The sequence below is a fragment of the Petaurus breviceps genome, unplaced genomic scaffold (assembly GCF_028583685.1).
Source record: "Petaurus breviceps papuanus isolate PSGF00001 unplaced genomic scaffold, PetGlider_PUasm1.0 91133, whole genome shotgun sequence".
Taxonomy (NCBI): Eukaryota; Metazoa; Chordata; class Mammalia; order Diprotodontia; family Petauridae; genus Petaurus; species Petaurus breviceps.
Window position 1 is genome coordinate 47,606,735 of NW_027187419.1, and position 16,338 is coordinate 47,623,072.

Below are 16,338 nucleotides of genomic sequence, written 5' to 3' on the forward strand. Positions count from 1 at the left end.
CACACACACACACACACCCACACACACACACACACACACACACACACTTCACATTGCCTCTCTCTCATTCTAATAATATGATTTAAAATTATCAAAGAGAGAAAGGAAAACTGTATTAACCAGGGAGAAACTGTGTGTCATATCCTTTTCAGGGTAAGGTCCCACATAAGATAAAAAGCCTATATTAATAGCCAAGGATTATTCTTAGAAAACATCAAACCATCAGCAGACTGTTAAAATATATGATTTATTAGGTAAAAAATAAATCTGTGCCACCATTCAAGAAAGTAGCCCATGGTCCATCAGTGAAACTGGCCACCCATCACTAATCTTTTCAATGGGGTCAGTTTCACATTTAAATTTTAGAATAATATCCTAGGGTCACTTACTTGAAAGAGTGGAAAGGGTTCTTTGAAGTAGCCTTAACAAAGGGAAGACCTGTAAAAAGGTATTAGATCCAATTATCAGGAGATAGTTGTACTATAGTAGAAAATACACTGATTGGGATACAGATGAACTAGGTTCAAATCCTGATTCAACCAATTACTACCAGTGGTTGTACTTTCTACCTTTAGCAAATCTCTTAAGCTTTCTGACCTCCAGTTTTCTCATCTATAAAATAAGCAGTTTGGACTAGATGAACTTCTTACTTCCTTCTAACTTTAAATCAATGGTTTTGTGAAATACAATAATCCCTATTATAGGAAGTAACTGTGGTATGGTAAAAAAGGCACTGAATTTGCATCCAGTGGATATGAATTTGAATCTTACCTCTGCCACTTATTGGCTCTGTGATTTGGGGCAAATTAATTAAATTTCTTAAGTTTTTCTTTTCTCATCCATAAAATGAGGATAGAAATACTAGCAGTACCCACTTCACAATTTTAAGTTGGCTCAAATAAGATATTATTTGAAAGAATGTTTGCAAATGTTAATACACTTTACTAATATAATGCATTAATGGAGTATTCATTCCTTCCTAATGTAAGGAATTACAATTAGAAATCCACTTATTATTGTTATTACAGGTGGGGAAATTATGTAGTGATATGTAGGAATAGAGGTTTTGCTTGCCCCATAGACAACCAGTGTCAACACTAATTAATAGGACCAAAATTAAACAAAAATTTAATCAACAAACATTTATTCAACACCTCTTCTGTTCAAGGCAACATACTTTATATTAATAGAGAATGAAAAAAAATTTTTTTTCCCTCAAGGAACTTATATTCTACTAGACCTGTGACTTTGGGATCCCAATTAAGGTATGCAGGAAGAGACATTTTTACATGATTGAACATAAGAAGTCTCCCTTTTCTGAGACCTAAAGTATGTTCATTCCTATTCAAACTACTTGATTTGGAATTTAGAATAAAAGTAGACACCAACTATGTTGTATGACTTTTCTTTTGGTTTAAGGTTATTTATCATGTTTCTTGCTAACATTTTCTCAAATAAGCAAAGTCTAAAGTTTATTCTGGAAATTATCATGCAAGAAAACTGTAAAATAAATTGCCAATATTTTAATTCTCCTTTCACTTATTTTGTTTTCACAGTATCTCCAAAAATCATAGAGATTTCCTCAGATATTTCCATCAATGAAGGAAGCAATATTAGTCTTACCTGCATAGCAACAGGTAGACCAGAACCTACAGTTACTTGGAGACACATCTCTCCCACTGGTAAGAAAATCAGAGATCACCTGTTGAAGGGGGTGGGGAAGAAAAGAGATTTGGGGGGGGGGGTAGTTGTTGTGTGAAGTAGTGACAATGAACAGTAATAGGTTTCCTTATATGGAAGGTTCGGAAATGACCCTCTGGGACAATACAAATTTAGCAGGGTTGTCAAAGATTTTTTTGAAATCCTGAAAATAAGTTTAAAACCATCTACAATGCTATGTTGTTGGAGACCTCAGAAATAATCATTTAAATAATTTCTCTAGTACCTTGGTGAATGTATTTCCAAAGTATGCCAATGGAATATCTCTAATACAGATTTATTATATGCCAAAATATACTGGAAATGTGATATGCTAACTGGTAATGGTGATGTGGTGGACATGTGTAGTTGGCTTTACTATTGGGTATGAAAAGCAAATTTATGTATGGTGATTAACGGTGGGTCAAAAGTGCCCATATTTCTAAAAAAAGAACATTATCTAGGAATGACTAGATTATTGTAGACTGAGATTTTGTGGACAAAATCCTATGGACTTGTGGTCCACCTGACCCAGGAAATAAGGTAGTGTGCTCCTCCTCCTTATTCTACAAAAATCTAGAGAAATCTTGACTAAACTCGATCGAATGTTTAGGTCAGCACAGTCCAAGTGATATTTTTGGACTTTATGGCTAACAGTTAAAACAAGCCCACAACAAAAACTTTAGGACTTCAGGGATCAAGTTTTATGTGTCAGAGGATGTGAAAATGTTTTGGTGAGAGCAACCTTAAATGATTTCATTACTTATTCCTCATTAATATAAAGTAAGGTACAGCACATGTAAATGATGTTTGCCGAATGATGCAAGTTTTAGGCTTCTGGGGAATAAATCAGTCAAGGTGGTTTGTTTGAATATCTTATGCCCCAGATTGGATGGAAAGAGCTATTCCTGGTGTAGTCCTTCCCACAAGCTTCTAAGAATGGGTGAAATTTCTCCCTGAAGTCAGGGAATTGGTGATCCCATCTGTGTGGAGTTTGGGGGATAAGAGATTATGAGATCCTGCAGACAAGTGAAGTTTGGTGGCACAGAAAAACAGGAAAGGAAAGGCTGTTTAAGTGGGGTTAGATGTCCACTGCAGACAAAAGGGACACCCCAACAAGAACCTTGACCATAATAAAGCACCAATAGAAAACTTGTTCCGTATGAGCTGTGAATGCAAGCTGCTGAGGGCTTCTTCTATCTTCTTTTCACTCCCCCTCCTTCTGCTGAGATGGAGATGTTCCCCCTAGAGGTTTCCATTCCCTTGAGTTCATTCTCCATTGTTTTGCTGAGTATGACTGTAAATGCTAAGTGTGCTAAGGAAGGTATCTCTGAAAAAGGTGTTTTATTTTATAGAATACATAAAATAAGACCCTAATCCTAGTTTAGTGGCAAAGTGAATCACCTGGGGGCATATTCTGTGGACCATTTATCATGGAAGCTTTCATAGCTAAACTTCCAAGGGAAGAATTGAGATAGAATCTGGGGCTTTCTTTCTGTCTATCCCTCAGACTGACTCAGTCTGTCTTTCATTTCTATTGGTTTTAATTACCAGGCGTGGCTCACTGAAAGAAAAAGAAGCTGTGTTTCCCCTCAGCCTCCTCAAGTTTTAGGAGGAAGTCCCATCCTAACTGACCAAGGGAGTAGAAACAGGACAGTCTGTAAAAAAACAACTATGGGCTGCATAGGAAAAAGAAGAGAAAGCAATCCATTCTGCCTTCAGGCATGGTTATTTCCAGCCTCTTAAGTGACAGGATACTTTTCAGGAATTTGACAATATTCTCTGTTACTTCAAGGGAAGAGAATCAAAGAAAGATACAGGTGGAAAGCATTGAACTTTTTTTTAAAAATGCATTTATTGATTCATTTTTTTTTCTCTGTATGTCATTTTTGGGTGGGATGGGAAAGAATCCTGCTCGGCCTCCCAGACTGAACCTTTGTAACAGAGGGAAAAAAGCATCTGACCCGATCTGGCAAGCCTCTGCACTTTTCCCCTCCCTTAGTTTCTCTGCTGTGAAGATGTTTTTTATTATCTGTTCTTTGTGAACTTCATTTATTATTCATTTGCTCAAAATTCATCTTCCCGTTAGTGATCTTGTCTTTAACATTGTTATAGCCACTGTTTGTATTGTTATGTTGGTTCTAGGTTATTTCATTCTTCATCTGTTCATACAAATCCTTTCATATTTATCTAAATAAGTTACATTCATATTTACTGCACAGTAATGTTGCATTGCATTAATATGTTGTTTTTTAGTGATTCATCTATCAATGGGGGCCCATTTTATTCCCAGTTCTTTGTCACACATATATTGCTATTATGAATATTTTGGTATATATCAGACCTTTGTTTTTGTCTTTGACATTCTTAGGGTATTTATCCTAATAGTAGTATCACTAGGTCCAAGAGGATGGACAGGGTAATCACTTTATTTGCATGTTTCCAATTTGATATAGAGAATGGTTGCACCAATTCACAAACACACTAACAGATTTTTTTATTGAAGTATTTGCTCCTAAAATCCAATAAACATTTCCTCTTCTTAGTTTTGAATCATCTTTGCCAATTTATTAGGTATGAGGTAAAATCTTGGAATTGTTTTAGCTTGTATTTCCCTTACTATTTGTATTTTGGACCATATTTTCATATAGTCATTAAAACTTTCCAATTCTTTTGAAAACTTTTTGTTCATATCCTTTAACAACTTATATAATGAGAAATGGCTCCTACTGTGATGTGTCATTTTCCTACATATCTTGGATATTAGGCATTTATTGGGAATTTATGACAATCTTCGTCCCACTCTAGAAGTTTCTCTTTTCATTGTTTCTTCGTTGATTTCATTCATGCAAAAGAATCTTAATTTCACATAATAGAATTTGTTTACTTTGTCTTTTAGGATTACCCCTATTTTTGTTTGGTTAAGCATATTCTCCTTAACCACAGATGTCAAAGTTAACTTCTTATACTGTCTTCTATTTTAAAAAATGATATGAACTTTTATTTAGAGATTCCATATACATTTTAAATTTATCATGGTATATGGCATGAGAACTTGGCCCAAGCCTAATTTTCACTAAATGGTTTACCATTTTTCTCAGTATTTCTTAGTAAAAAGAAAGGCCTTCTATAGTGTATATTCTTGGGTTGATCACACACTGGGCTATCAATTTTGATGACTTTAATTCCTTATATTTCTGGTGTTTCCCTGATCTATTTTTCATCTTTTTAATTACTACCCAATATTTTTATGATGATCATTTTATAGTATAGTGCCAATAATGCTAAGTCACAGAACTCTTGAGGCTTAGAAACAACGGTTGTCATTCCCACATCTTTAACCCTGATGCTACTTCCAGTAAGCAAAGGAATAAAAGAGGATATTCACACAGTTGTCATCTTGGTTTGAAGTGCATGAAGCAAGAAAACAAAGGTAAACCACCAAATCATGTGGTTTATGGTAGCAAAGCATGCTACCTAAATCTATAACAGGTATATGTGAGATAGAGGGATAGTTCGAATTGATTTATAAAGTCTGGGGGAGAAGATCCACTCAGCTCTGCCTTGAACACCTAAGGATATCAAATCAGCCTGACTGTCAGAATATTTATCATTCTCAGGTTGCATTTATGGTAGGAATTCTCAGCTTTGTGTATCCTTTCACCTTTCCAATTCTCCTTTGTCTTCCTTTTCTTTGATCATCCTGGGGGCAGGGCTTTCTTTGTCTGTCAGTGTAGTTCTTTTTTCTCCTTAACACTCCTTTTCTTTTTGTCTTACTCTCCTGATTTCTCTCTTCATTCTAAATTTTTTTTGCAGTCTCCCAAGTGGTTCAATTTGCTTTTCCCCTCATTTTTCTCTTCCCTCACACCTTATTCTCTCTCTCTCTCTCTCTCTCTCTCTCTCTCTCTCTTCCTCCCTCCCCTTAAATTTTCATGTTGTTGTGTTTTAGAGCCTTCTTTTCTCTCTTACTACCATCCAGCAGATTTATTTCCCCAGGGGACCTTTACCTGAGCTTAGAGCAGATGTTTCCATTTTACTGAGGTCTTAACTGCTATGGAAACAGACGATGTATCGAGAGGAGGGGGATAATCAGAATCTACCTGTGGATCTGAGTAATTTGGATGAACAGCTTTTTCCAGATCTTGGGTCCAGATTAGCTCTCCCAAATTCAAACTGATGAGCAGTGACAGGCATCAACTAATCACCTCAGAACTCACCATGGTTTCTTATTTCCTGATCACTGATTATTTGGAAATAGGAAGCATGTTTTTGACTTGGTGCCAAACTTGAACTTGAAACTGAATACTCATAGTAGAAAGACGTTCATCTTTTATTAACTGCTTCAAAAACATGGGTTATTTCACATGTACAGATACAGGTTTGAGGTTTCTTAGGGTAAAATACAGGCTGCATCTTTTCATAGCTTACAAATGAATTGTGGTTATTTTGCCACTTCTCCTCCAATCCTATACCTGTGGAAACCTGTCCTATTTTATGTGGTTGCATCAGGGTCTTCCTAAAACATATACCTATTTGTTCCCTAAACCTGAAACAATTTAGACATAAGGAACTTGGGTAGCCTACGTCTCATGTTGCTATCTCATCTCTCTACCTTATTCCATGCATTCTATAAAAAAAACAAGTGGAACCATGATAAAGCACTGGGCCTAGAGTCAGGAAGACCTGAGTTCTAATCTCGCCTTAGATATTAGCTGTGTGACTCTGCCTAAGTTCCTGATTTTTTTTTCCCTCAATTTCTTCAACTGAAAAGTGGGAATAATAATACTATCAACTTTGCAAGGCTATAGTGAAGACTTAATGAGATAATATTTGTAAATAGCACTTGCCAGAGTGCCTGTCACATAGTAGACTCTCTATAAATGCTTATTCCCTTCCCTCTTCTCAACATAAGGAATGCCATCATGGGATAGATCCCTGGTCCTTTAGCCCATCAATCTGTTTCTGACAAAATCGCCAAGCTAGGATTTGCTGTGACATGTTGTACTTACCTTCTTAATGTCTACTTTAAACTGTGCATGTGAGAACACTTGGTCACAAACTACAATGTGCTGTACAAATGAAAAGAAGCATTGTCGTGGTAGTCCGGAAACCCTTTCTAGTTTAGGGCTCTAGCTTTCATTTTGATACCATCGCTCTTCTCTAGATGTGTTCCTTACCACTGCCTGGCACCCTCTCCCTGATTTGAAATCTTTTATTCCATGGAAGTTTTGAGCTAGGAACTTCCATGCCTCAAGAAACCTCAGGAATTCATGCTTCCCTGCCAATGGCATGAGTAGAGAAAACAATCAGATGCCATAGGCCTTGGCTACAGTTATATGATACCTATCCCTCACTGGTATTGCCAAGATGATTGGTTATGTGAGATGGACCCAAATGTTCCCACCACTAAGAGGAATGATAAGAAACTGACATCACCTGAGTCCCAGGTCAGGACATCTCTCAAAAGACCACAGAACTAATGATTTTGTCTAAAGATCGCAGGTTCAAGATTATTTCACCTAACGCTCAGACTCCCTCCATTGCCTGACCCACAGATGAATCCTATTTTCTCCTGGGATCTAGATATATATTTTACTTCTTGGGTGATTGTGATTCACATATATCCTTTACCACATTTCCCCACAATCCTTCCTCATGTCCTTGGGTATCTCAGTTTAAGGCATGAGTTTTCTCTCTTGAATTAAAATGTACCAAATAGAGACTTATTGCTTTTAGTTTGACAAGCTGTTTTGTTTTCTTTTGTTTTTCCTGTGAAAACCTGGAGATCTCCAAAATATCTGGCAAAATTATGACAATTATCATTGTTGGTTGTTGTTATAACCCAAACATCCTATCCATGAGTCACTCAATATGTATCTGTCTGAAAAGGAGTTAGCTGAACTTTTTATGAATTTATATGTTCATCCAACCTGATAACCTTTAGTGGGAGACGTGTTCCATACATTTCTTATCTGTACCAGACTTTATTTCATTTGTAATTAATTTACCACTTCTTCAATTTAATGGTACACACAAGAATTATATTCAAGGCTCATCTTTACTTGTCTGTACAGTTACTCTTAAATGGTAAGCACCTTTTAGAAAAGGATGAGAGTTCCAGAATGGCATGATCATAAGAGTCCAAAGCAAATCTTAGCTGGTGTGCTCTCTTTCTCTCTCTTTAGATGGATAGATGCATAGATACATAGATAGATACATAGAGACAGCTATAGATATACATATTAATACACATTTATATGTATGTGTATACATGCACACATATACATATATGGTACATGCAAATATATATGTATGTGTGTGTGTGTATCTTGGCACTGACCTCAGATGACTCCAGAGGAGAAAATGAGGCTGGAGACTTTGTACAGCCCTCCCTCGCTTAACTCCAATTCATTTTCATGTCATGGCATCACTTTCCTGATGTCATAGCCCTCTTTGAGAATGAAGGACAAACAACAACATATAAACAAAAACATACAGAAATACATGCATATGTATTTCATTAAAACATATAACTATATTGAGCATATATTCATATTTAAGCAGAGTTGTTAAATTCTACTCTCTTGAGTAGAGTTTTCCTATTGAGGTCAGATTTAAAAGGGTCCATAGGAAGTATAGGTAGGATCCCACAGGTTAAAAATTTCACAGGTTCTAGAATCCTTCCATATTCAGGAAGGAAGGGAAATACTCAAGAGTAAAATTCTCAGGATATAGCAGAAAACAATTAGATTGGGAAAGGAAAACTGGAGATGTCTTTTTTTTTTTCTTTTTAGAGGGGGAAAGGCAGGGCAATTGGGGTTGTGGCTTGCCCAAGGTCACATGGCTCCTTTTGTGTTAAGTGTCTGAGGCCAGATTTGAACTCGGGTCCTCCTGATTCCGGGGAAGTTGCTCTATTCACTGCACCACCTAGCCACCCCATGGAGTTGTCTTAATGGACCGATATGGGTGCACAGAGGATTTTAACCAACTTAGATTTTAAAGAAAAATGCACAGAAGATGGAAGCAATGTTGGATAATAAAGATGAATTTTATAACAGAGTGTGACATGACCCTTTAAAATAGTATCTGGAATGCATGAACTGAGGCTAGTTAAGGAAGCTAAAAGTAACCAAACATTTTTTGGGGGGGAGAAAAGAGAGGATCAATGGAAGGAAAGGAACTTTTGATTATGCAACCCTAGGCAAAATGCAAAGATGAAGCAAAGGATATATGGGACAGTAATAACTGAGAAGAGAAAGAAAGCATAACTTCTCAAGTCTTTTTCTTTGCTAATGGGAATGACCATTGCCCTGGAAATGACAAAACAAAACTGGTCCTTGGGGTATTGATGTCTAAGATCAGTAAGGAAATAATAAGAAAGCCTCTAGCCACTCTTGATTAATCCAGGTCCTATGACCCAGATGAACTACATCTTTAGGTACTGAAAGCTAGCAGAAGTGATTGCTCATCTTGATGTTATGTTGAAAATATGGCAGAAAATATGAGAGGAACAAGATTGGAGGGCAAATATTGTCCCAATTTTCAAAAAGAAAAAAAAGAATAAAATCTGCAAACTATAAGTAAGGGTACTTAGTTTGAATGCCTGAGAAAATGCTAGAGTAGTCATTCATTAAAGAGATGGTTAATGAACATCTCGGAAGGGAGGTGGTCATTTCAAAGAGCCAGCGTGGTTTCATTTAGAATAGGTCATGCTAAGCTAACCTATGTTGCCTTCTCTTTTTAATAGAATGCTCTAGTTTTAGATGAGGTGTAAATGCAGTGGCTGTATATTTTATGTAATTTTGGCATAGCATTTGATGAAGTATAGGTGTCATGGTAGATAAAGTGCTTAGCCTGAAGTCGGGAAGACCCGAGTTTCGATTGGCCTCAGACATTTACTAAGTGTTTGACCCTGGCAAGTTACTTAACCACTGTCTGCCTCTGTTTCCTCAACTATAAAATGGGGATAATAATAGGACCTCACATGATTGTTAAATTGATCAAATAAAATATTTATAAAGTTCCTGACAAATAGCAGGTGCTTAAATTTTGTTCCTTTCCCTTCATACTCTTTCTTTGGGAAAATATGGGATAGACAGTAACACAACTAGATGGAGTCACAACTGGTTGAATATCCAGATTCAAAGAGTAATGCTTCTATATCCACTTGACAAGAATTCTCTGGAGAAATACGCCCAGGGATCTGTGCTGTTTAACATCTTTATCTACCCTATTGCTTTTAAACATTTTCATCACTGAATGGAATAAAGACATTGATGACATTCCCATAAAATTTTCAGATGACCCAAAACTCAAGGGGTATATAGCTACACTTGAATGTCAAAATTAGGCTCCCAAAAGATCATGACAATATAAAGTAGTAGGCTGAACTTTAGATGAAATCCAATAGAGAGAAACATGAACTGTCATAATTTAGGGTAAAAAAAAATTAAACTTCTCAAATATAGGATGGGGGAAAGCAAGATTAAATAATTGCATACTTTTTTGGGGGAGGGAGGATTTTAAAAATCAGGAATTTTAATTGACTACAAACTCAATCCACCTCTCAAAATTTAAGATTCCATGAGATAAATCAGTCTATAGACTCCTGGATCCATCACCTAGAATCCAAAATTATTTACCAAGTGTCTCACTTAGTTTGTGTATATAGCCCTCCACAAAATATTTAGATATCACACTAGCCTAATGAGAGACAATGAAGGCATTAGACCTAAATGGGCCAAATTAGGGCTCTGTGAGATTTTCACAGAGACTGTCTCTGAACACCTATAACATCATCTATGTAACAATAGTACCATTTTCTAAGATGAATTAAGTTATCTAGCCCCATTCCCCTCAGGCTAGGGGGCAAGGGGTAAGAGGAATGGGAGGGAAAGATTAAACTCCCCAAATTTGAAAACTCATTTATTTTATGCTGGGAAGAATTCTCCAAAATTTTTCTTCTCCTATGCTTAGCTGATAGTAATGACCTCATTTAGCACTTTAGTTTTTACTTCCCTAATTTATATTATGCTATACATTATCTATGGGGCAGCTAGGTGGTACAATGGAGAGAGTGTTGAGCCTGGAATCAGGAAGACTTTTCTTCTTTAGTTCAAATCTGGCCTCAGACACTTACCAGCTATATGACCCTGGGCAAGTCACTTAACCCTGTTTGCCTCAGTTTCCTCATCTGCAAAATGATCTGGAGAAGGAAATAACAAATCATTCCAGTATCTTCACCAGAAATGATTGAACAACAACAACATGTATTATCTATATATTTTCATATCCCCATACCATGCTAGACTGAATTTCTTGAGTGTGCAGACTAGGCCTTATCTAAAACTCTGTTTTTCTTCCTGTACTAGCAGTGTGCTCTGCATGCAGTTTGTCAAACTAAAGTCAATTATTAAGTAAGCCCTAGCCAGTGTCCCAATGATGCTTCTGTTGGAGAGTCTCCATGATTTCCCCTGCTCTCATTCAAATATGTAAGCCCTTCTAGGAACCCCCATAATGGGAGAGTTGTAGCAGGTTCCGTATAATCCTTGGAGGAGACAATCTTTTTAAAGTTCTCCTTTTTGCAGAAACTAAAGTAAGTTCAGAAATATCTTTAAAGACTGAACTTCTTTGAACCTCATCTAATCTCTCATGCTACCTCATTTCAATCAGGCTCTCTATTTCCGTGTCTCTCTTCACTTCATATTTCAGAGCTCCATTCCCCTCAGCGTTGCAAAACTCTACCCTATGTCCATACCCTTCATGGTTTCACTAGTTTAAATCCATTGCCCTAATTATATGACCCTGAAAACTCAAGAGCTTTGACAATTCCCTTTGTACCTAAAAGAGAGAGTAAAGACATTGATATCATATGTTCCTTGAATTGGATGGCTGCAGGTAGGGGTGTAAGCAGAGAAAGAAGCCAGGGCCACATGTATTCTAAGCAATTTAACCTTTCCTTTTCTCATTAAGTAAAATATATGTGAGAAGATCATTAACTTATAGGAGCTCTTAGCTGCAACAGAAGCTTCCAGCCTGGACTTCCAAGGAAATCACCAAAAGTACAGTGACCCCTAGAGAAATTTTGGTGTACCATGTGTAGGAAAGGACACAGAAAATGTGGACAAGACTCAAATTGGATTGCCCTATTCCCTGAGGGAGTCATGAAAGAGCTTTCACCCAGGACAGCTGGTTTCTCTTCTGAGACTGAGAAGGTGTTGCCTAGTCAGACCCAGGTTCGAAATCCCTGGGTGAAGAATTCTACATGGTCTGTAAAACTGAATTAGTTTTCCTTTTAAAACAGGGAGACAATTTTCTTTTTTTTTTTTTTTTGCTTTTGTGTTGAGATGGGCATTCTAGCACTATAACCTATTGAGTACTCAGCAAGCAGTGTGCACAATCTTGGACAAACTTTTTGAAATATTTGTTGAATCAACAAAGCTTTGTATTTAGGGATAATTGAGATTTTCACCTGTATTTGTGGGATTGGATGAGACTGTGTAACATTGACTGTTTTGAGACTTATTCCTGTATGGCACCGGAGAATAAAGTGAAATTACATTGTTTACACCTCCCCCAGAAACCCTAGAGGACTGTTCTGAATCACAAACACTGACAATGTGTTCATAATGTATTCTTGCCTATTTGTCAAGAATAGAAAACATTTCAAATGGAAGGAGAATATTATGGGGATCTGGAGCCTACCCAGACCACATAAGATGATGTCATCAACATGGAAGACCCTAGAGAACTGTTTCTGGGAGACTTGCAGGTCTGAAACAAGCATGGATACTCTACATTGGCCTGCTATATGCCCAAGAAGAGCCTTTATTTCTCTGTTAGCTATATAGCCAAACTGTCAGCGTCTTTAAAATGACTTGACTCACCATGAACCAGGTCTTAGCTACATTTGTCTCCTTGAGAGAGTTAGAAATTTCAGTCAAATCCAGTAAGAACTTTTAGTTAGTGAGAACTAAGGCTATACAGGAACTGAGCTAAATTGCGAGTCTAACCATCTCTACCTGAACTGAAGCCATTCAAAGGGATTGTGTCCCCAAGGTATTGGGGAAATTATCCATGTTTGTTCTTACTCGATATTTGAAGTATAAATATATATATATAAATTTCAATTTTCAGTGGTTAAAATGGAGTTTTGGTACTAGTCATTGGGCCCCCTAAAATGAGGAGGAACTAAGCCTATGAGGCTAAAACTGATTTCAGAGAGAGGGATATCCCGGGTCCTTAGTATCTGCTTGTGGGAGACTAGGATTTAAACAGAGCTGGCCCTGAGAGAGTGGGGCCAATCAATCATGTTACATTGGAATGCTCTCTCTCCTTACATCTGGCTTCCTTCAAGTTTCCTCTCAAATCAACCCTCTGCAGGAGGACTTAGCACCCCTCCCCTCTCTACTAGTACATTCCCTCTGGCATTACCTTCCATTTTCAGTGTAGATAGCTTATCTAGTTATTTCTATGTTGCTTCTCCCATTAGAATGTGAGCGCCTTAAGAGCAGGGACTATGCCCAATGCTTAACATAATGTCCAACACATAGTAAAAGTTTTATAAATTTTTATTGACTGAACAACATTCCTCCAAACCTTAATCCCACCCTCAAGAGAAACACAAATTTATTGTCCCTTATTTCATATCTAAGGGGGGAAAAGTTTATATCTCTTGCTCAAGGTCATCATAAAAAGACTCTTTAGCAGAGGTAGAATTGAAAAATTGGTTCATGTTATTTCAGACCACACTCTTGGTTACTGGATCATTCTCTCTCCAGAATGGATTGACTTCTTTAATATCTTATCTCCATGGCTTTAATACCAGGATGGAATCATCATCTTCATTTGCTGAGTCATTCTTTCCATCTCAAGTCCTCAGAATTAGGGAAATAGAGTAGTCTATGTGAACAAGCCATTGGACAATGTGAACAAGCCATTGGACTTCCCTTGCATCCCAGGGTATTAGTAGGAACCAAGATCTTCAGAAAGGTCACTGAAAACTAAAACTCCCTGTCCATAGGAGAAGCCCCCAACACTGTCCCTCCTCTCAACCTTCACCCCTCTCCCCAACACACCCTCGACTATTTGCCATTTGTCAGAAATGACAAGGACTCCCTCCCTAGCCAAACAGGACACTGAAGCACTAATTGGCACTGGAGCTATCACAGCTTGAGTTCAACCAGAGCTGGCAGGAACCATGACTCTGATGACAGCTTCGAGAAAAAGTGTCAGGAGCTGAGCTCTGGCATGCGATCAGCTGACTACAACACCCTGGCACTAATGAGCAGGCTGTCAGCACTGGCATCCGTGGCCCCATGTGGCATGGAGATCATTAGGATGGAAAAACTTTCCCAGCAAAAAGAAACTGGGGATGGGAGGAGAAAAAGACAAAATGGAAATAAAGGCATAGTCTTACCAATACATGGAAACCACTCAGTAAGCAAGGAGGGGGTAAGAAAAAAAAGGGAGGGAAGTAAGGATGGAGGGAGGGAGAGAGGAAGGAAGGAAGGAAGGAAGGATGGAAGGAAGGAAGGAAGGAAGGAAGGAAGGAAGGAAGGAAGGAAGGAAGGAAGGAAGGAAGGAAGGAAGGAAGGAAGGAAGGAAGGAAGGAAGGGAAGAATGAAGGAAAAGTTTATAACAATTCTTGGTATCACCTAGAAAAGTCTTAAGAAATAAGAATTTTCTGTTTTGGCTTCCCAATAATTGGTGAAGATCTTTCAAGCTACAAAACAAGGTAAGAAACAATACCTAATTTAACTCTCAAATTGTTAATAATCTACTAATGCTGGGATTAGAAATGAGCATCTTCAAAGGAGCAAATGTATAAGGGCAAGGGAAGACTTTGAAATCTTGGGATCTGTGATTTCTGTCACTCCCCTGAATTGTCCTCCTGTTTAAAAAATCTGTTGATCAGTTACATCTGCCTATCACATGCTTGAGCCTGAGAATCTTTTGCATAATGATAATAAAACTTACATCCCACTAATGTTACTCACAACAGCATTGTGAAATGGTACAAGTAGTATTTTTTCCATTTTTGAAATGAGAAAATTGAGGTCCAGAGAAGTAAATTACTTGCTCACACACATAGGGTACACAGGTAAGCCTGCTTATGGGAAGTTTAGAAATTTTCTCATTTTATCAAACTGCCAAAGCTCTCCAATAAATGGAAACTTTTTAAAGGCAGAAAATGTGTCATCTTTTATTTCAATAGCTTCACTAGATTGGGGATCTTCCCAATGTGGGTACCCCATCCAGTTGTGTAGCTCGCAATCTATCCCTACCTTCTCATGGGTATAACTCTCGCCAATGTCTTTGCATAAATCTTTCACAGAGAGGCCATCGAATATGCCTTCTTTTAGACCTTTTTAATTTTTTTTTTCCCTAAACCTTTCGCCCTTGCAGGGATAACAAAGAATCATGCACATGTACTTTTTGACAGTTATCCCTTGCCTTCTTCACCCTATATGACCCATCCACCTTATTTTTTCTACATATGTCTCTTTATGTCTGATGTCTCATCCTCCACAACTTTTTTTTTTTTCTTGTTAACACAGTGTTTTCATATTTACCCAGCACCGCTCCAATTGTTCTTTGGAGACAGTGATATTTCATGACTTGCAACTATATAACATCTGTGGAAGAATATTGGTGTGAAAAAGCTGGGGTTCTGTTTCAGTGAAAATCTTAGGGCCATTTAAAGCACTTTTGCATTTTCCTAGATACAATCCAGGCTATTTTCTTCCTCCTCCTCTTGAATATTGTGCCTAGTTCTTCATCCGTCCACAGCGTGTGTTGAAGACATATGTATTGATCTTCCATGTCTATGGGATAATAGTAAAAATAGCTGGTGCTTAAGTAGCATTTTAGGGTTTTTCTTCCAGCCACATAACATAGTATCGACACTAGGCATCCTCTATACTCTTGTTTATTTTTTTTATGTACGGATTTCATTTAGCAAGTTCTTTAGTATTACAGGGCTTAATGCAATCCGCATGACAGCTACCAAGAGGACAATGTAGAAGGCTTATCATCTAGAGCAGGGCTTCCAAAGCTAGAATCCATGGAAGGAAGCAAGCATTTGTTTAGCACCTACACTGTGCTAGGCACTGTTCTGGTCCCTTTATAAATATTACTTATTTGATCCTCACTATTATTATATTTTTATTATACCTATTTTTATTATATTTCTTATAATTATAAGAATTATAATTATTATTATTATATTATTATACCTATTTTGCAACTGGAGAAACTGAGGCAGATACTCTTCTAAGTGACTTGTCTAGGTTCACACAACTAGTAGGTATTTGAAGATGGACTACAACTCAGTCCCAGTACTATCTACTAAGTTATTTGAGTAGATTTCAGGAAGTACATGAATTTGGTTGGGAAAAAATATCTTTATTTTCACTAACTTTTAAATGAAATTTAGCACCTCTTTCAATTATCAAAAAGCATTTTCTTCGATAGAGTCTACAGACTTATCTAGATTGTTAAAGGCATTCATTGTACACACACACACACACACACACACACACACACGTGAAGAACTTCTGATCTAGAAGGAAGCTTCCTTCCTTTTGGACCCAGTGAAGACAAACTCCCTGTTTTATACATCACTTGATAAAAGTAATT

General features: G+C 37.4%; 1 protein-coding gene across 3 annotated transcripts in view; it reads left to right on the plus strand.

Annotated features, from left to right (window-relative positions):
• Positions 1-16,338, plus strand: part of NTM (neurotrimin) — a 574,210-nt gene that overhangs the window by 374,262 nt on the left and 183,610 nt on the right. For all 3 annotated transcript variants that reach the window (XM_069080454.1, XM_069080455.1, XM_069080456.1), the window contains exon 3: positions 1,557-1,682. In XM_069080454.1, the coding sequence (XP_068936555.1) occupies positions 1,557-1,682 (126 nt within the window). The remainder of the gene's footprint in view (positions 1-1,556; positions 1,683-16,338) is intronic.